The sequence below is a fragment of the Corvus cornix genome, chromosome 14 (assembly GCF_000738735.6).
Source record: "Corvus cornix cornix isolate S_Up_H32 chromosome 14, ASM73873v5, whole genome shotgun sequence".
NCBI lineage: Eukaryota > Metazoa > Chordata > Aves > Passeriformes > Corvidae > Corvus > Corvus cornix.
The window spans coordinates 9,811,541-9,833,457 of NC_046344.1; the positions used below are offsets into that span (position 1 = coordinate 9,811,541).

Here is a 21,917-nt window from a genome sequence, read left to right on the forward strand (position 1 = left end):
GGTAGTGTAGGTGGGCTAATGAGTAACCACGGTAATGATCATCTGCAGGCCTCTTCAAGCATGTCAGTTATGTAGAAAGTGGATGAAAGAATGTACATTACAGTAATGATGGTCTGTCAGAGTAGCAAAAAACCTGCAATTATGGGACACTCTGCCAGTCAAAATTCATGAATATTTTAGAGCTTAATTTAGAGCTTAAATTATTCAATGCATAAAAGAATTTATAATTGTTTTCCATAATCACTCTCTTTGCTTCCTTTTCTGTTTTAGTACCTGTTCTCCATTTTCACTTTTCCCCAGTGAATGTTGCTTATCCTTTTATCTCTCCCAAGTTTGGCAATGTAATGATTAAAATAGTGAACCTCTTCTTGAGAGTCTGAGTGACTACAGGATCTCCTCTTCCAACCTTTCTTCCTTCCAAAGCTTAGAAAAACAATCATTTTCTTTCTTGTGGTGTATAGAATGAATTATTGAAAACACTCCAAATCTGCTTGATTTACATCTAGAGAGACTAAAACAGAGCTTCACATTTCCAGTTTATAATGGTATGAAATATGTAGTTCAGATATTTTATAGATTTTTAAAAATTCAGTTGCAGTTGTTAGTTTAATCCTATTTAAATACAGAGAACATATTTTACTTTTTTAAAAACATAAATTGTAAGACAATTTATTTTACAGAACAGTATCTTCTAAATTAACTTGTGCCATTCTGTCTCTTTTTCTTCCCTTCCTCTTTCCTCCTCCTTTCTTTTTCCTTAAAATAATGTGGCTGGTTTTGCCACGTGAATTCTCGAACGTTTCTTCCTTAGGACACAAAAATACTTAGAAATACAGTATGTGAATTGTAAGAGCTGCAAAAATTAAAAATGTATTGGCAAACCTAGATGAAGTAAGTAGAGATCCAGTAATTCAAAAGGTGCCTTTGTTTCATAATCTGCTTTGCACAGGTTTGATAAATCTAAAAATCCTGAGATAGTACAGTGCTTATTTTAGAAATTAGAGAGAACAATTAACCTTAAGAGAATTATGAGGTGCAATTCTTTTTTTTGCTTAGTATTTCTTTATAAGGTAAGAGACTTTTGATGGAAACAAAAACCCCAGCACTGTCTTCAGCAAATTAATACTAAGGACATGAGCAATTCAGATTGCAAAGCTGAAGTTTTTTTCTTTGCTTAGGCTATTGATACACATTATAGCATCCTGTAGCATTGGAGGAAGTCCTCTTAATTACCCTACTTTCTTGTAAACAGCTCAGATATTATTGTTGCATATTGCCTTTTTTGTGAAAACAGCTCTTTCTTTTATCTGTCTAATCAAAATTACCTTTTGTACAAGCAAGGAACAAAGATATTTTCTGTCTCTGAGGCCAACCACACAGTGCTAATTAAACAGCTTTATCAGAAATTCCTATACCATTGACTGTACCTCCTGCAACATCTTGTAGCTCTGTCAAGTAAGCAACCAAAACATTTGGAAAATTCAAGTGAAAAGCCTTAAATGTATATACAGTCACTAAGGAAGATTCAGTGTCATCAAACAGTGCATGTATTAGGAACTGGGAATATATCTGGACTGCAGATTGAAAGGTTTCTAACAGCACTGGAGAGAGTTGAGGAAGTCTTGCTTTGTACCCTGAATTGTTCAGTATAAAGACAGATGAGCTGTATGAGCATGCAGAACTCTTGAAGACACAGTATTGAATTGGTGAAACAGATCAGTTAGGTGCTGTCTTAGGTGGAATTTAAAAGGAGGTTGGATCCCAGTTTGTTTGCACCATATTTTTCATATGATAATCTGAGTTTCAAAGTTACCAGTTGCCTGCAGACTACTCTAAATAAAAAAAAAAAAACTAGCCAGGAAGGAAATTTTCTTTCCACCTTGAAACATAATTTCTTTCCTGGATTTGTTTTGAATTTTAAATTTACTGGTTTGTGAGGAACTGGAGACTGGCAAGTGCTGGAAGCAGGATAAGGGTAAAATGAGTGGATTTCTCAGGTGTGCACTGGAATTGTCTTTGTGCCGTCTGAGTAACAGATTACCAGGTGTAGTCAGGAAGGATTTCTTCCCCTCATCCCTTGCAATCAAATCCATGTTGCATGAGAATTGTTTATTCAATAGACTTCCTGCTATTGCTGGCATATTGAGTATTGATGATACTCTTGACCTCTTCTGCTCTCCTGCGCTGGCATGATAAAGATTCCGCTGTTAGTTTGTTGGGGTTGGTTGGTTGGGTTGGGGTTTTTTGTTAAGAAAACCTCTAAGTTGTGGTTTCTGGTGTTTAGAGGTGGTTTTATGACTCCTTATCAGGGGTAGTCCATCAGGTTTCTTGAGACACAGATAATGAGAAAAATACTGGCGAAAAAAATGTTATTCCTTTGTTAATAAAGGAAGCACTGTAAATTCCGTGTACTGATCCTGAGGGGCTGTGTTAAACTCTACCATAAACAGTCTCTTAAATGTCAGTGGGATAATTGTATGTCGTAAAAATAAATCAGCACTTATTCCACAGAATTTTCTTCTTCAGTGTAGCACTTAAATGAATAATAAATATATTGTAATACCATTATAATAAACACATGCTTAACTACTTCAATAAACCCAAGACTACAATGTACTAATTTGATTTTGTATGTAATCTGTATACAATTAGAAGATGATGGTGGCTAACCAAGAGCTTATAAAAAACTTGCTATGGCAACTATAAGATTTCTTGAAGTTTTATAAAAGGTTAGGATTAAGACTGCTGCTGCCAAGAGCAGGTGTATTCCCATCCAGCCCAACTGTTTGCTTAGGCTATTGATACACATTATAGCATCCTGTAGCATTGGAGGAAATGCCCCAGCCCTACCCTGCTTACTGCCAGCTTCTTTCTCATGTTGGCATTAGGGAGTTACGCAGCCCGAAGCGAGTGGGATCAGTGACCAGGTATTACTGAAGAGCACTTATTTAATGGTGCTGGTTTGCATCCAGGGCAGAGCACAGACCTGACAGGAGGCATCTCTGCCAGGGTGGAAGCAGCAGAAGCAGCTGGGGTTGGAGGAAGGCGCAGACCATTGGCTTTCCATCAGTAATCCTGTGTTAGGTCATACTGAGTTAGGAAACCACACTCTGAAACCACTGTCCGCTTTGCTGCTCTGCTGGGGGATTCTTCTTTCCTGTCACATCCAACACAACGTGTTTGAGCCTCAGCCTGTAATGCAGGGTCCTCCCCAATGCAGCAACTTCCCCATCTCTGTGATCGGCTGGACTCACCCACTGAGCATCTGCAGAGTCTGGTGCTGCCTGTGTAGCAGAGTTGACTCAGTATCATTGCTCACATCCCCGTCTGCAATCAGGCAGCTCAGTGGCAATCCACCTTCCTCTGTTTTGAATTAATGTGTAGTCTCCTGAGTTGGAGAATCTGCTTGGGTGTGCATTTTGTTCGCTGTGCCTAGGAATAGCATGGACAATGGAGGGGGCTTGGCTGGAAATCATTTGTCATCATTCAATTTAATACACTCCAAATTATCACAAAGGAAATTGTAGTAGATGTAGAATTTAAGCTCAAGTTTCATGAGTCCCTTGAAAGTACACTTTTTGGCTAATAGTAGTATTTGAGGAAATGCAGATTATTTTTTAAAAAATCAGAAGACTGTACTAAGCAGAATAGTACTTGCAGATTAGAAAATGTTATTGTTAATATACTTAAGTTATGCAATTTTACAGAAATTGGAAATATAAGCTTTAGTTTATTGAGACTTTTCACCCAAGATGGTCATGATTTTTCTCATTTTAGAGATGTAAACAATTGTGAAAAGTATAGATTTTGCTTTTTACATATCCATGCATATATATGTATTCATCCCAGCAGACATCCCAGTAATTTGTTTGGAGGCTTGTGTATGTTCTGGCTTGTTTCTAAGCAACATGTTCCATAGCAATAGGATACAATACAGATTGTCCTATATCCTAGTCATTTAAGCCTCTCAGCTAATGATATTGTTATAGTTCATATGTTTGTTTCAAATGTTAAGTTTACATGGAGCTCTCTTTGCCATCCAGGTTTTCATTTTCTGCTTTCAGTGGATGCTGGAAGCGTTTACTTGAGCATCAGCACTGGCTACAAAAGCTTTAACTCACAGTGGTGTCATTTAAGAGATTTGGAGGTCCTGCAGGGCTTCTCTCCAGAATTCTGGAGAGATTATCTGAAATGGCCCTCAGTAGTCTCCTCTCACATACTTTACACTTACACAGTACATTTCTAAGATGAAATGGAAGTATGTCTGAACAACTGCTTAAAATGAGTATGGAAAAGAGCTGTTTTACTTTTCTTTATTATTTTGAATATAATCTTAGCAGAAAAATCGTTTATACAATAATGGAAAAAAGAACATTAAAATTATATAACAAGTAATTAAGAGGTTTTTTTAAACAAAAACAAGTTAAACTAAGTAAAATACTTCCTTTTAAAAATTATATCCTGGCGTACATGGAAGTTTGGAAGACCGAACCCAGCATAACATATTCACCCATGATTAGATTATCTCTGGTATTTTTTACAAGATGAATTGGTGATGACTTATTTTTGTTTTAAAATTGAGAGTATTTAACATACTGTATTACCATCTTCAGGCTGATGGGGAATGAGTACCCCAATTTTAAATGCATTTTATCTTTAAAATGCTGTACAACTTATTTAAAATCACTTCCAACAAATTACAGGTAGCTATTTTCATGGTTTTCCCTCCTCTCCTTCTTTGACATGCCATATAAATGAAGTGAACATTATATTAACGAATTTTTGACTTTGATTCTGATGGAATGTGTAATACCATGTGCAAACTACCATATTCCATAACCTTCCTGAAGTATGTACCTTGCATATCACCTGCTCTTTTACTTACTATACAAAATATACTTTCTACTATTTTTTTTTATTATTCGCAGAACAAATACTAGTGGGAAAGATTAACTATTTTTTTGTAAATAGAGTACAATACCTCATCATAGAGTTGAGGGAGAAATAATCACAGCTCAGGAGAAAGCAAAACCTATCTCTGGAAGATTAACCTAAAATTATGGTGTTTAGGAAATGCAAACTTTTGGGTGCGAGCAGGTGGGGTTTGGGGTGCAGGGTAACAAGTGCAGGATGCACAGAGAGTTCTTGGTACTTAGGTTCTGCAGTTCTGTAACTGCTGCCCTGTGAAGCTGGGCCACAATTCCAGGACAAAGCTGATGCTCGGATCACTCCTGTAGTTCACCTGCACCTGATGAATTCTCTGCTCTATTCGCCGCCACCCTGCTGCTCACACACTCGCGTTCAGGGTACAAGTTCCTCAGCCCAGGGGACAGTTCTGTGTCCATCTGTTGTGCCCGGTGCCATGGTGCTACTGCAGCACCTGCCGGGAGCCTCTACCCGCTGTGCTTTGGCCTCAGTGTCCGAGGGGCACCAGCTGCAGAAAAGCTGTTGGAAGCTGGCAGAAAGAAATGGAGGCTTTCAGTTTAACAGCTTTTCATTTAAAGGAAACGGCCGTGTTTCCAGCACTGTCTGTTTCCATGGCAGCCAGCCTAGCAGCCTGCGCTGGAGTTTCTGCTGCTCTTGGAAATTTCCAAGGGGGTATGCCGGAATGTTGGACATTACATTTTCTCATTTTTACTTGCAGTTTTAAAGGTTTAAATAGGTAATATCCATTGGATTTTAACTTTGAGAGAAAGAATGAGATTATTACATACAGAACATTAAAAAAATCTTGATGCATTGTTTTTCTTCTTGCTGCAATTTGAAAGGACTGTGTGGTATCTGCTGGACCCCTTGTCCATGGTGAAATGTTTGTTTCAGCTGTGTAATTGGGAAATGGCAACAACTATTTGCTGTTTCTTAGTACCTTCTATAAAAAGATAAAATTTGATCTTAAATTAATAGGCTCTGTAATAAACTGTGTTAGGTGTGGAGTTATTAGTACTAGAACTGTGCACAGTATGTGTTCTGTTTTTTTTCAAGGCAAGAAGCAGTGGTGAAAGCTTGTCAATCAGTGTAGATAGCATTGTTCCTGCAGGACAACTATCAATTTATTTTTGGCCTCTTTACATTCCAGTGCTTGTGATTATGTAGTACTACTTTGAGGCTGCTCTTCTATAGGATACACATTACAGATTCGTAACAGGAATCACTTGCTCAGCTCTGATAAAAGCTGTTTGTTCTAGGTGACTTAATAATACACTTTATTTCACTCATTCTGCCGCTCACAGCGAGTAAGACATGCTCAGACCGCTCTGTTTGCTGCCTTTCCAAGGGTTTATACAAAACGTGCTGTGTCTCCTCAAGTGCCTGGTTGTGGCACTTCTCCTGCAGTCACCCCCTTAGAGTGCTTCAGCAGGAGACTGAGGAGCTGCTGGTTCTGGTTATCCTCAATCCCTGCCCCTTTAGGGCACAGTGTGTGTGAACCTGAGCAGGACTCACATTGTGAGAACAGAGCTATTGGCTTTATAAAAGTTACTGCTTTACAGAAATACACTTCCACATAATCAAGTGCATTGGTTAACAGATGACCTCCCCCTTCTGCACCCATCATCTCCATTCCCTGGCTTAGAGAAGTGTTGATTCCCTGGTGTGCTAACACCAGAGTGTTTAAGAGTGGGAGCACCAGCCTCTGGCACTCAGCTTTTCAGCTGGCGAAAAATCTCTACCTCCAGTGCAGTCACAAGACTTCTTCTGACTATGAGAGTCAGATAACCAGATGTTCTTAGTGTGAGGAGGGATTATGCTTTTTTGTTTTGTCAGTAAGCATTAAATAAGCTATCCAAGCTTTAATGATCATTTTATTGACTTAAGAAAACACATGGAAATTTTGGAATCTCTCCACCTGGTGTTCAAGTGTTAAAATTGTATGCTTAGTTGAAAACAAAAGAGAATATCCTCCCTTCTCCCTCAGTCAAAGCAAGAATCTGACTGACCTCTCTGTGCATGGCTTTTATTCAGAAGCAGTTCACAGACAATTTTTAGAGTTGCAGTGGTGTGAAGGAGGATTCCTGCTAGATAATGTGAAGTGCAAAATATTTGTACTCTCTTTTAGCAACTACATTTGCTCCGTGGTGTTAACATAGCCCTTCTTTTGCACATGTACTTTAAATAGGAGGAACAGTATTAACAACATTAACAGTGTATTAACATATCTAAATATTTGTTAATTCTGTGCCTTTAATTTGGAGATCGTGTATGATTTTAGATGTTACATAGGTAGCTGCCTGATTTTAAAAGTGTAAAAGTGAAAGGTAAACTATCTGGCAACAAGCTGAATGGATTTACTCTGATAAGAACCATCTGTTAAACACAATGTTTGAGTAAGTACCATTCCAAGGGGAATGCTTTGTAGTACCTGCACCTTCTGTCTTTCAAATTCTCCCTTCCCCAGATTCCATGATGACTTGTCTGTAAATGGTTCTTTGAAATAAAGGGGAGGGGGGAAAAACAAAAGAAGGAAAAAAAATCCAAACCCCAAACCCCAACCTACACTAGAGCAAGTAGTAAAATATAAATATATATAATATTAGGGTAATGCTTCAGTGGTTTTTAGATTTTTAAAAAAAATTTTTTTAGGCTGTGTCCTTTTATCCACACCTTGTGTGTCACTGACTGTTCTAGAAACCTCTTGCTCTATGGATTTCCATATATATGATAAGCAAAGTCTGTATTAGCTTTAATTACATTAGATTTAAACCAACCTGCATTCTGTTCTCACAGAAATAAATGAGCAATTCTTTGCCATAAGTGCAATTATCAGATGGTTCATCCTTGTCTCTGAAGATAATTTCATCATATTTTCCTTATTGAAAACCTGTGATTTAGTTTCCATGACTCCCAGCCTATCTGGCTGGCTGTTCTTTGAGCTGCTTCTTGTGAGTCTCCATTTCCTTCTGAGCTTTTCACAAACCTCATTCCCGTTCCCTTCCTTTAAACCCACTTCAGGTTCACCTCCAGTATAAAGATATGCATCTGTCTGTAACTAGAGACAATGGAAGGGTCATGCCTGACCTGTAGCGTGACCACCTGATCTGACACCCAGACCTGTAACCCAGGTGTGCTCTGACTACATGAAGCTATGCAACTCACAGATGGGTGTTACTATTTCTTCCTTAGAAACAGCTCTGCTTTTTATTTTGTGTCACTGTAGAGGCTGAAAAGCAAAGCCTTTTTAGCTTCCCAACTTCTAAAAATAATATATTTAGAGTTTTTATTCACAATTGCTTTCTATTTGAAAATTTTCTTTTCTTTAATAATGCATTCAGCTGCTCAAAAAGTTCAGACAAGAAACTGATTTTCAACATTAGTTTTGGAGTTGATTGCAAAAGCAAACATCTGGTTTTCATCCAGCTCTGTTTCTGTTTAACCTCCTTGCTCTGGTCAAGTCAAAATCTTCAGTTATTATCTTATACCATCTTTCTAACTATGAGTCATCTCTTCTTTAGCATTCCCCCTGCAGTGCTTCCCTATTAGTCATGCTACAGGCTGTCCTTTCCTTATTATGTAATATATAAGTTCATGATACTTATTTAGTAGTGAATAACTACATGTTCTGTATCTTCTGTATCTCTAGTTTTCTCAGTTTTCCCACTGTTTTTATGACTTGTCCAGATACAGATGGGACAACTTCAAAATCCTCTGTTATTGCTTTGTAATGCCCAGTTTATATTAACAGATGATGGGCAGACAAGTAATGTTATGAGAGACAAGAATGGTTTGTTATATGTTTTTGTTAAAAAATGCTAAAGCTTCACACGTGAGCACATAACGTTTATGTGCAGGTTCATTCTTATTGTTCCTCTCTCCCTTTTGCTGTAGTCGTCTGCATATTCTCTTGTTACACTGAACATTTAGGATATGGGTCAGTTTTTACTCTTTCTGCAAAGCTTAAGCGAAATATCTGACCATAGTTGAAGCCACAAGTCATAGATACATTCCTAAACTACACAGCAGTTTAAATATTTCTATATTTAGAAATAATGTTCAGTATGATATATTCAATAATAATGTTCTTTCCCACTTGTGATTACTAATATTGAAAGCACAGTTCTAGCAATCCTTAGGTAGTTATAGCTGAACCAGCTACACCTACAAAATGGGCTTTATGGGAAAGCTGTGAAAGTGAAAAAGAAAGTCTGGATAAAAAAACATATTAGAAATCAGGAATATCACCATAAATGCATTATTTCGTAATAGATACCTGCCTATGATATTTTGGTATATGAGTCGCAGCAGTATTAACATTCCTGCACCTGCTGTGATATTGCCAGCCTTCACTTGTTGACCTACTGTGTTTCAGGTAATGGAACTGAAAAAGAAATACTAATTCTGGTTTACTTACTGTGTCTGACATATATCAGCTCTACTATGGGCATCACTGATGTTGGAGCAGATAATTTTGCTTGAAGATCTTGGGCCTGAAATACAGAGGCATGTGTTTAAAACTGACCTGTAACTAGGTAAAAGATTTGGTAGGTGCATCTGTCATTCGCTTAGTGTTCCAAGCAAGCCAGATTTAAGTACGGTGTGAATTAGGACCAAATAGAGGTGTTAGCATGGATGAGCTTCCTGCCCAGAGCAGGACATGATTTTCAAGCCTTGTCACAGTCTCCTAGTGATGTAAAAGAAAGCATAGTTTAAGCAAAGAACAGAAGAAAGACAAGTTTTAATCTACTCAGGACTAAAAATACTGGAATACAGTAGTCTTGCCAACCTGCTTATAAATTGTCTTTCACATCATTTGGGCGGATAAAACTTATTTAAGATTTTTTAAAGGGATTGCACATACAGTTTTAAGGCTGACTCTGAGCTTTCTTACCTTTCTACTTGGAAGCAAGGAACCCCAAACAAGAACTTATCAGAGTTCTTTTGCTTTCCTGTGAACACTACAGCAGTCAGTGAGTTTCTCCATGCTTTGTGCTCGTGATGTACCCCAGGATTAGAAACTTAACATCACAACATTATACTGTATGCCTGAAATGCATTTCCATTGAAATGATTTTTTTTTTAATGCACACTTATTTAGTAAAGCTGGTGCAGGACTCCAGGCAGTACAAGTTTGCACCTCCTGGTGAGAGATACCTTAACAAGAGGTCATGGCTTACCTGGAGCCACAGGAAACTAAGGAACACAAAACCAAACTATTCTAAAGTAATTCTTCAGTTAACTTTTTACAGTTAATATTACTTGGAAAATACATTGCCCTACTTAAAGCAGGTATTTTCAAGTTTCCAGAGGAACTCAATACCGTTTGAATGACTTTTCGTCAGTTTATATTTTAGTGTTGTTCTTTTGCATTCTCCCATCTCTGTCCTTTGTGATTCTTGTGTAACAATATTGTAAAGTCTGAACAGATCTGCTGTGCCACAGCCCTGAAATGTTTGTATTTGAACTCTCAATGTTTGTGTGACACAAGAAAATAATGTCCTTGTTTTCAGGACTTGCTATTCCCGGTCTTAATGCTTTAGCCAGAGGAATATCCTTCCTGTACTGCAGAACAGGAAATAAGCTGGTTCCTTTTAAATTCTGGAAACAATGAACTTTGTCCTTAGCTTAATTTTTTAGAAATTACATTCATTTTGATGTTTTGGACAATGCATTAGCTTGTTTTGCTTCCTTGTGAAATACAATAGGAACAGCATACTATAATCATACACCCATAATAAACTCTCAAGTCTGCATTTCAGCATGTAAATATTACATCTTTAATGTATTTTTTCTCTTGACCATCCCTTGTTCAGAAGATGAAATTTCACTTCGGGATAGTAGCTATATGTGTCAAAGAGATAATGAAGCACTATGATAAACTGACATAGAAACAAGGGGAAGGGAACTGTAGAAGAAAGAAACAACTTTTTTTTTTTCTTTTTTTTTTTCTTTTTTTTTTACTTTTTTTTTTTCCCCCCTGGGAACAAAAAGCCATAATCTTTGAAAGTATAAAGCTTTTATGTCTACATCTTCCCCCAAGTTTTGTGGTTTCTGGTGTTGTATTTAATGTACGTCACATTGGTTACTCATGTGGTAATGATAAGAAACTTTATATTAAATGTAATGAAACATAAGAAATTACCTCTGAAGCTTTATAAACAGGTTTTTCACATTTGATGGTATTGGATTTATTTTGTCCTTTAAATAATTATCATAACACATCTCAATCAAAAAACCAACATTTTCTGATGTTGAGAGAGAGAATAAGGTCTGTTCCTGATTGTAACACCTTTTAGTTGTTTTTAAGTAAGGCAGATAAAATCCCGCTTCTCTTCAGTTTCTTGTGTTTCAGCAAGGTTTATTTAAATGTACAATCAGGCTTTATATTAAAAAAAAAAAGCCCTTAAGATGAAATAATCAACTAAACACATAGAGCTTTTCTTCTAAAATGGTCTGCAAACATCATTTCTATTTCACCACAGTGAAGTCATGTAAGATTGGCTTAGGACATACAATAAGGCTCTATAATTATTATGTGTTCCAGTTTATGGTTTAAAATCTTTTTACCTCACTGTTTTCTCGATGTAAGCTTAACACCCCTTTTGAGGCCTGGCTGATAGGAAAAGTGGTTGCATGTGGGAAATACAGTCCTAGCATCATATGTGACTGAGAAGCAGCAAACTCCAATGAAAGAGGGGATGGAAGTAATCTCTGGGAACTGTGTTAGCAGCTCTTGCCTAGGATGGGTCTTAGGGGTTACTGTTGGATCTGAATACACACAGCAAACAGTATTTCTAAAGTTGCAATACTTGGTATCATTTGAATGGGGTTTTGCACTTTGTGAGGAGACTGTTTACACAGAAATGAATGTTTTCTTTTGTCAGTACTTCAGCTGAGGCTGCAACAGAGACGGACACGAGAACAACTGGTGGACCAGGGCATCATGCCACGTAAGACTTACTTCTAGTAATTTGTATTTTTATGGTATTAATTATGAATTGAATATATAAGATAATGAAGATGAGCGTTTCTGTGAGATCATTAAAAGTAACTAGCATTTGAAAAGACTTGTGGGATCCTTTTGATAACTGAAGTGAGCCTGTAGTAAATTCCCCGTGCTTACATCATGTTTCAGTGAAAACAGCCATCATGATGAAAATGCAAGGATTTGTAAACATAGTCTGATTCTGCTCTTATTTTCTCTACTTAAATAATTATGAATAATTTACTAAATAAACTGAATTACTTAAATGAGTGGACATTAATAACAAAGACAGCAGTTTTTAAAGCATATAATGACAAGGGTTGTCCGACAAATGAGGGGTGCACAGAAAACATGGAGAATCTGTAAGTGGACAGCATTGAGATGGAGCGCTCTACAATTTATGGTATTTCAAGGCGAGTAGTGTTTTTTTTACTCTTTTTGGCTATTTAGCAGCTAACTATCATTCTTTTTTCTCAGCTGAACATTAAAGGCCTCTACAGTTTTCTATTTTTTTTTTTAAATCAACACATAGTTCTTAAGGGAAGGTCCAGCTCTCTCTAATAACAGCAAGTATGAGGTATGGACAGCCAGACAACTCAGTCAAATAAGTTAAATGTCATTTTGGCGTTCTAAACCTTACCCCATAAAATTTCTACTGTGGGACAGTTTTGATTAATAAACAGACACCTTTGTACATAGCAAAAAAGTTAACCATTACATAGTAATAATCTGTTAAAATCAAATATTCCAAGTATTCTATATAGGAGTATTGCTCATCTATGCTAAATATAGGTGAATACAACTAGCAGGAATCAAATGTAAGCCTGGTCAGATGCAAACACGACTCTGAGGTGGTGTTAAACACCCATACAGACATTCTGGTTAGCATATTTCTTTGGAAAATCACTTCCTGTCAGTTTAACTCTTGCTCTCCCTTCACAGCCTTGAAAAGTCCAGCTGCATTCCATGAGCAGATAAAGAGCCTGGAACGAGCCAGGGTAAACCACTTTGTGTAAACTTGTGATTAACATCTGGAAATGGATAGTCGTTTTTTTGCGATACTAAATTCTCTGAGTACATGGAAAAATTCTTACCATTACAGTAATAATGTGTGCTTTTATTTTGGGAGAATTCGTTAAAATAAAATACGGGTGTCAAATCTGAGAGGAACTTTTCTAAGCCTTCAGAGATCAGTGTAGGGGTTTAAATTTACGGGGGGTTAACACATAGCTACCTCCAGTTAAGGATTGGATACTTGGGTAGATGATGCTTGTGCAGTATTTCTGTAGAAAATCTATACTATTGTGGTTATGTGGTGGTGTGGGATCAAATCCAGAAACATTCCCATCTTGTTTGGGGAAGCTGGAAATCCATCAGCCCTGCTTAACTGCTAGGAAAATGGAACAAAAAAAGGAACCCCTCTACTGCCCGTGTTCTGACAGTGATAACCACCCATCAGAATGAAACTGCAGCTCTTCATTGATTGGATGCAGGCGATTTATCAAACTGCTTTGAGTTTTTAAGTGAACAGTAGCTAATGCTGTTTCCTCATTTCTTTTAAGACTGAAAATTTCTTGAAGCACAAGATCCGCAGCAGGCCGGACCGCTCGGAGCTGGTCAGAATGCACATCCTGGAAGGTACGTGCCAGCTCTGGGCCTTTGGAGCTGCTCACAGCAGGGACTTGGTTGTGCTCTCAGTTGTCTCGCTGAATTACACTTTGATGTGAATTATTTCTAAAGGTTTATATGCTCTATTTCTCTACCTCTGCAGTGTCTGTGGTAGTCTGTATTCTAAATCTCTATAGTAATAGATACATCTGTGGCAGTGTAGGTATTCTCAGCAGTGTATTTGTTTGCTGTTGCATATTGTTCTTATTCTATAATGGTAATTATAGCATGGTGTGTGTGCATGGAGTGTTTATATTGCTTCAGTTTCTACTCATGCCGTAAAATGACCTGACAGCCTTGTGCTCCCCCCCAGCCCTGAAGAACCTTTAATAAGTGTGACTGTTACGCTGCCTCATTATTTTCCTTGTTGCTCAGGTGATTGGAAACAAGTCTCTTGATGGATGGGGCTGGATTACTGTGTTTCACCATGAGTTTTTCAAGGACAGAAATTACCAAATAACCATAATCCAAGAAAACTCAATAGCCATTAGTTTTCCAAACAGGTATTTGAATACTAAATCCTGGTAGGAGCCTGATTACTGATAGATCACATCCATATTGACAATCTCCACAATTTTATTGAAAAGCAATTCTAAAGACTCAGATTTTTGCTAGAAGATATTTTTAAGGTAAACTTAAAAGATATTTGTGAAGAGAGAGCCCAAAAATCAATGGACTAATTAAACCTTTACCATAGCTCACATTGGAAAACCGTTAGAGCAGCAAATGCTCTATATTATAACTGGTATTTGTTATTATATATTCACTGCTTTATTGTTGGACATTATAGAGATGTTTATGAAAGCCTTTTCTTATTGCTGTTATAAAGGAGATTAGATTTCTTGAAAAACAAGGTCATATTTCTGCTTATTAATTTGAGAATTTTCAGAGTTGTACTTGACGGCTTTGATAAAGGTGGAATGGTTATTGCAAAGACAAGACGATGTTGTTTGTCATGAAATCGGGGGAAAGTTGGAACAGAATATTTAAATCAATATATTCTTTTAGAGACCTTTGCAGAGCCTTCACTACAAGCCACTCAGATGAAACTGAAGAGAGCTCGGTTGGCAGATGATCTGAATGAGAAGATTGCTCAGAGACCTGGCCCTATGGAACTGGTAGAAAAAAATATTCTTCCTGTAGACTCCAGTGTTAAAGAAGCCATTATAGGCAAGTAGAAGTCTCACAGCTCTGTCTGCGATCTACATGGCACTGTGGAAAATAAAAATTTAATTCCTGAGGGTTAAGTTCACTAGAAGATAACATATGCTAAGTTTATTACTACTTAACTCTCTCAGTTTCTGAGACCTAAACTCCGTTATCATTTAAATAAAGTAATCCTATTTTTATATGAAATTTTGAAAGTACTTGTTTTTTAATAAAAATTATTACAAAGTAATCAAACATCTGTGGCCATTTCTCAGCCTGCCATAGGTGTCTGTGTACACTCCACATCTGTTGAATGTACCTTTTAATCTCTTACTAAAACTACTTTTGCTCCACACTTGGTTTTATTGATTCCTTGAATGTGATTTAATATGGCGCTTACATTACAAACACAATAAATTAGGTACCATATGTTTAGACTGCTGAAAACTGGTCATTTTCCAGCAATTAGCTAATTCTGCCATGAATGTCTAAATTAAATTTGTGCAATTAAAAAAAACATTGTTTCTTTCTATGTAAACATTTTAGCAGTTGGACAAGAGAATTACCCTCAAGCTTTGGATGATTTCTCATTTGATGAAGACAGCAGTGATGCTTTATCACCAGATCAACCAGCCAGCCAAGAATCCCAGGGTTCAGCAGCTTCCCCTGGTGAGCCAAAAACAAGTGACTCACCCTCACCTATAACCCCAAATGCTGCTACATCAACACAGGTACAGTTTTTAAATGTTAAAATCTTCACAGTATGTTTTTTGGTCTGGCACTGTAGAAATGGGGCATGTTTCACATGGAATGAATATATCTGCTGCTACGAAGGGATATCTGGGATTCTCTTTTCTAGTTGGGAGTGCATACTGTAGAACCCTGGCTTAGCTGGTGGCAGTGATGAAATTCCCATAGGCTGCAGTGAAGCCATAAATTCCCTGAAATTCATTATGACCCATAGAAGATCTGCAGCTTTCCCAGAAGTTGTTTAAAAGGTCATGGCAATGGTTTACTCCAGCTGTTATTGATTACTTAATGTCTGTCTTCCTTCTGGGCAAGGTCTTGAACTCATTTAGAATTACACTTAGCTGAAACAACAGTTGACATCAGTTCCATTATCTTCAGAAGAGTCCATTAAAAAAAAAGGTTTCCCACATAATTTAAATATTCTTTACTATAGTTTTAAAATACTGCCTAAGGAATTTACTATTTAAGAAATCAAAATAACATTTATGTTGATTTTTCTATGAGGCTTTTAGTATTTTCTCAAGGTACTTACAAAGAAAGGAAAGTAACTGTGTCATGGCAGATAAAATGTTACCTTTATAACAGAGCATTTAAATGTGTGAGGATTTAGAGAGCTGTGGATTTGTTCCTTACTGCAGAAAGTAATGTAAAATTGAGCTGTTAAATAAGTAAAAAAGAGATAGCTCTTGTTAATGCTCCAAAGACTATATTGTCTTGATGACCGTGGACACTTGACAACTGAGTGGTTCAGGATCTGGAATTACTCTCCTTGGGTTTCATATTACCACAGTAGATAGAAACACCATTGCAAAGATCATATTCAGAAACAATGCTGGACACAAAGTACAGCACATCCATTTTATTTCATTGTTCCCTAACACACAGATTATGATGTGAATTGGGTTTCACGTTGAGAGAACATAATTTGTGTTGAATAAATTGAAAACAAACCACATGAAATTAGATTCCTGAGTAAGAAATTAGGTTCCTAATGGAGAGTTAAATAAAAATGCTCAAAGCAATACATGCCAAAAGCCTTCCAAGTAGGAAGCATAAGAGAGATCTGTGATTGCAGAAACAAAAAGTAAGGCACTTGAACTTGATTGAAAAAGCACTTCAGATAGAAAGAACTTCGAGCCTTTGCTTATGGATTTCATATCATATTACAGCCACTTCTGTGCCCACATTTAAAATGAGAAGTTGCTCTTCTGCAGAATAAAACAGATGCTTACCTTATTGTTCCTTTTGAATTAAAGAATAACAGCACAGCAGGTCTCTACAGGAGACGTGTCTGGGAACGGCTCCTTTACTCTTTTAATTTCCTCTGATAAATTTTAAATTTTATTACTACAAAAAAATACAAAGAATGTTTTGAATAAAGCAGAGTGCAGCCAGAGTTCTTTTCAAGGCTTCCTCCTCCGCACATTTCCAGACTTCAGAGGATGTAACATAATTTTGAGAACCTTCAGGTCTTGTTGACTGATGACCTAAAGCTTGCTTTAACCCAGTGTATTTGCATCTGGTAAGGATTAGGCGTTTTAGTCATACTCTAAACAGATCAAATTGGGGTATTCACAATTCAGAAGATATTAAACAGTTATCTTCAAAACAGCTGAAGAATTTTGCTTGATGGCACAGAATAACTGTTTTCTTAATATATTCACTGTAGCTTGTTGACCTGCTAGATTCTTGTTGGAATCTAGCAGAAAAGGTGCAGAAGTCATATTATTTGGAAATAGGGATCTGTTCATATTAAATAATTACTAGTTTATGAAGTAATCAAGTTAAGAAGTCAAGACCTGTTAAGTCCAGTTTTTTGAATTTAAAAATATGTAAAGTAAATGATGTACATGGCTCATTGCCTCATCTAACACTTGCAGGTAGAATTGGGAAGTCTGTAAAAAGCTTTGCGTGTAGGTTAGGAAAAAGACTATTGTAAGGAAAAAGTCTATTGTAAGGAAAAAGTAATTTACTCTCTGTTAGTAGGAAAATGTTTAACACCATGATTTTCACACAATGTGAATTAAAGAGTAATTTGGGGGTTTGGTGGTGCTTTTTTTGTTGTCTTGGTTTTGTTTGCGCTTTTTAAAAAATTTACTAACTTTCCCATTTTGAAGAGTTTTGCTGTGCTATCATCATGAATTTGTTTTCCTGGCCTATAAAGGGTTACTAAATAGTATGTTTGAAGTCAAATTGTTTGGGTTCAAGAAGGATCAGAATAGTAAAAGATTATGTAATGAATAAGTGAAGTAGCAAACATTTAAAATGGTGTTTAGTTGGGACTTCATGATAAAAAGAAATTAAGAAATAGTGAAAATCATGAGGTCATTTTAATTCTTCTGTGTCTTATGGTAATATGGTACTTGACACTTTGATTCAAAGACAAACTAAGTGCTTTTTAAAATTTTACTGGCGTAACTAGAATAAGCCTTTTAAACTGGATAGCAACAGGGGTGCAATATGTTGGAATACAGCATCCAGAACCTTTTTTCAAAGGCTAAGTCCCTCTAATGTCCCCTCCCAATTCTTGTGAAAGTCCAGCAAGTAACAACACTGTGCAGATATCAGATGCTTTCCAGAGCAAACACTCTGAAACTTGGGTAAAAATAGAGACATTTGTATCTTCAGCCTGCCACCATCAACTGACAGGAGCCCAGGACAGGCATGTGTACAATGTTTCAGTGAGTAGGGAGGGCCGGGTAAATCCTGCCATTTACTAAAGCACTCAGCAGGAGCTGTTCCTCTGTGTGGCTTCAAGGCAGAAGGATCAAACCCACTGTTCAGTTTTGCTGGGTTATGGGAAGGCAGCTATAGTTGCCTCTTGGCAGCTGATGGTTGGGAACACAGCAAAATGTCTAAATGAAACACAATGATAAAACGGAAATTTATTACAAATTAACTGTAAGCAAAAGTCAGAGAGCTCGTGCATGCAGACTGGCAGCTTGGGAACTGCTATCCCAGAAATACAAAAGAAGTAGGACATAGAGTTGCAAAATGTGTACCAAGTGTTTTTAGCAAACTGATTTAAGTTATCTCATGGAAGAATAAGGGAAAGGTACGGGAAGAAATGAAACAGAAAGAAGTACCTGTCGGACTTAATTAGAATCCAAGTCTTGGAATTAATTTGGAAGTAAAAGGATGTTTACTGATAGGAATATAAAGAAGGGGCTTTTATAAAAGGAACATTGTACTAGGTGATCTAATTGCTTTCTTAAACAATGGAAGTGCAACTGATGTCATCTGGCTGGATTTTTTACTGGATGATATTAAACACTAGCAAAATGAGGATGGAGATTACCAGAAATGAGACAGAAGGAGGGAAGTCCTGGGCCGAAAGGAAGCTGGTACCAGTGCTCTGTGGGAGTTGATTTGGGACATTCTGGCTTCATGTTACCATTAACAACCTTGACGTAAGAATGGCTCACCTAACAAAAGCAGGAAGGCATAGTTAGCACACAGTTGGATTGTCATTATGCAAAAAGAACTGGTTGATTTGGCTTTTAGGAGAGAAATGCAATTCCAATAGAATGAATAGTTCTTGGAAAGAAAAATACACAATGCCCCTCCTTCCCATGACAAAGAAATGTGGAAACCTGGGGACTCTTGTCTCAAGAGAAAACTGGGGATGAAGAGAGCTGAGGTACAGCGTTCAGCAGTGGAGTCAGGGAGCTACTGTGGACATCCTCTGTAAAATTGCAAGTTTGTCAGAAGAGATGATGCCAGTAGAAGTGCTAATGCCACCGTAAGGATCCAGTGAGACCCTACATGGAATATCTTGTACATTTTCAGTTACTTATATCCAAGAAAGACGAATGAAAACTGTTAACACAGTTACCTGTAACAGGTAAGGATAATCAGAGAATGAAAAATATGTTTGTGAGAAAAGAGTAAAAATTTCTTTGTGTATCTAGGAACACAAGGACTGAGATCTGTTTATGTAGAGCCTGTATTCCATCAGAGGGATATTCACCACAGAAGGAAATCAAACAGTTTCTTTAAGACTTAAAATCACAAACCAATTTCAGTACAATAAAAATTGGTATGACAAGCTGAGTGAAGTTTGGGTTTACACTTCTGCTGACATCAGATACAGAAGAAATGCACCTCCTGGCACAGTCAGAGGTGGGATTCTGTAAAAATACCGTAGGAAGGGTGTCTTCAAAATATACCTGCTGTCCTGCTGCGTGATCATTCTGAAACAAGAAGTTTGTTTGCCTGTGTTGATGTTTGACCTTTATGAAAGCAATGCTTTTCTGACAGTACTTGTTTGGATGGTAAGATTCTCCTTGTGAACGCAAAATTCTGACTCCACAGACAAAAAATACTGAAGGCCTCAATTTTAGAGTAATAAAGCAGTGTTTTCTTAGCTAACTAAGAAGTCAAGGTAAGAAACCATTTTATTTTATTTGCTATATTTGAAGTGTGCCAACATGTGCCCTTATTAGAATACTCATACACATGTACAGGAGTTCTGTTTTCACCATTCCTCTGAAAAATACTGTGTGAATTTGACATGAGAGTAAATTGTCTTAACTTTTTCACATTTTTTCCAGATACTCAGGCGGTCGATGTTTTTAATGTTTCTCTTTTTCCTTATATTTTTTTAATACTAGTATCCACCTTTAACCTCTCCAGTTCCTGAATTCCTCAAAACTCCCTCTACAATCGAACAGCACGTGACACGTTCCACTGCTGCAACCACCCTGACCACAACCACTGTATCTGCAGCAAAGCCTGGGCCAACGTTAGTGAAGGTGGGTACCTGGAACTGTGGCCCCTGAGGACAACATTCTTCATCTGTGTCCTTTTCCAGTGCTGTGCGTAATGGAAAACTACCCAAGTAACCTTACAGTGCCTGTAGCTAAGAACAACTTCTGCTACTGTTCAAAGGAGCATATTGGGCTGGTGACTCAAAGCTTTTGTGTGCTAAGGTCAGCCAGTATCACTTGTAGGGACCAGCTCATTATTCCAAGAGGTCCTTACAGTACAGTTGACAAAAGTTGTCAGGCAGAATTGTGCATTACATTGCTATGGAGGATTTAAGAAGTAAGGACAATAGATTTTTGCAATACAGAGTTTCTACTTTCTTTTTCTATCTATCTTCTAATCTAGTTTTGTATGGAGGATAATTGAATAGAAAGAGTCACTGCATTCATAGCCTACCTGTACCCAAAGTGATGAACAGCACTGCTCCTTTTCCACAACTATTTTCTTAGTTGATTTAATGTATAAGCAGAATGCATTGTGAGGGAGAAGTTACTGTGTCCTTGTTGAATATCTGAAGAACGTGCTCAGTTCTCTTTTCTGCACTGACCTAGTCAGCAGCACTGAAAACCCTTTCAAATACAGTTAAAGAGGGATTTGTGTTAGATGTCTGTAATGTTTCATTTCAGTAACTTCCCTGTCTGCTGTGTTAATGAATATATGTATGCAGACTTCTACTTAACTACATGAAATTAACTCATGTGTACAAGGATGACCTCTGGGAGTCAATTTCTAATATAAATTTGGCTATATCCTTTGAAATCACTGGACTTCTACCAGCTTACTTTATGCAGGACCTTAAAGACAAATTCAGATATGCCCTGAAAGAGGCTATCTGTGTAGGAAATGTGCATGGATCAACACAGCATTTCTGTTTTGATACCTGCTGTATGATAGGTAACTGCCTTCAATTTTTCACTCAAAATAATTTCAAAGAGCTTGTAAAGGAAGAGTTTTACTACTTGAGCAGGTATTGCTAATGAAGATACTGCTGCCTCTAATTTATAGGAGTGTCTGTCCATGCTTTTAGTCTAGACCTCTAAGTACCTCGAATGTTTACAGATGGAATTTAGGATATTGGCTTTTACTTCCACAGACTGCTAAGTGGCTTTGAACTTACCTGTTTAAGAAGAATGCCTCTTTGCAATGACAGGTCATGACTAGTAGAATCCCTTAGCTGTGCCGTCTTTAAAAAACCCTTCACAAACTGTGATTTGATGACCTCTACTTTTGCAGGGGATAAGCCAGCTGCAGTATGTTAACCTTCCAAGGATGGTTCATTTGGGGATGTTTTCAGGGACAATTGTTTTCAGCAGCTCTCTACAGTAAAAGTACTCTGGTAGGCTGCATCTCTGTGCCATGCATAACTGCTTTAAATGACATCTGTTGTGGTTTTGTTTCAATCTTTTCCATCCATAAACAGCAAAGCCACCCAAAGAACCCAAATGATAAGCATCGGAGCAAGAAATGTAAAGAACCTAAGCCAAGGGTGAAAAAATTGAAGTATCATCAATATATTCCACCTGATCAGAAAGGTGAGAAAAATGAGCCACAGATGGACTCCAACTATGCTCGTCTGCTACAACAGCAGCAACTGTTTTTGCAGCTGCAGATCCTGAGCCAACAGCAACAACACTACAACTACCAGACAATTCTACCTGCACCACTGAAG

At 37.4% G+C, this 21,917-nt stretch overlaps 1 protein-coding gene across 4 annotated transcripts in view; it reads left to right on the top strand.

Moving 5' to 3' along the window:
• MRTFB (myocardin related transcription factor B) overlaps window positions 1–21,917 on the top strand; it is a 70,584-nt gene that overhangs the window by 30,701 nt on the left and 17,966 nt on the right. For all 4 annotated transcript variants that reach the window (XM_039560475.1, XM_039560476.1, XM_010392227.4 and 1 more), the window contains 7 exons: window positions 11,814–11,879; window positions 12,857–12,912; window positions 13,477–13,552; window positions 14,591–14,752; window positions 15,278–15,462; window positions 20,095–20,235; window positions 21,669–21,916. In XM_039560475.1, coding sequence (XP_039416409.1) covers window positions 11,814–11,879; window positions 12,857–12,912; window positions 13,477–13,552; window positions 14,591–14,752; window positions 15,278–15,462; window positions 20,095–20,235; window positions 21,669–21,916 — 934 coding nt within the window. The remainder of the gene's footprint in view (window positions 1–11,813; window positions 11,880–12,856; window positions 12,913–13,476; window positions 13,553–14,590; window positions 14,753–15,277; window positions 15,463–20,094; window positions 20,236–21,668; window position 21,917) is intronic.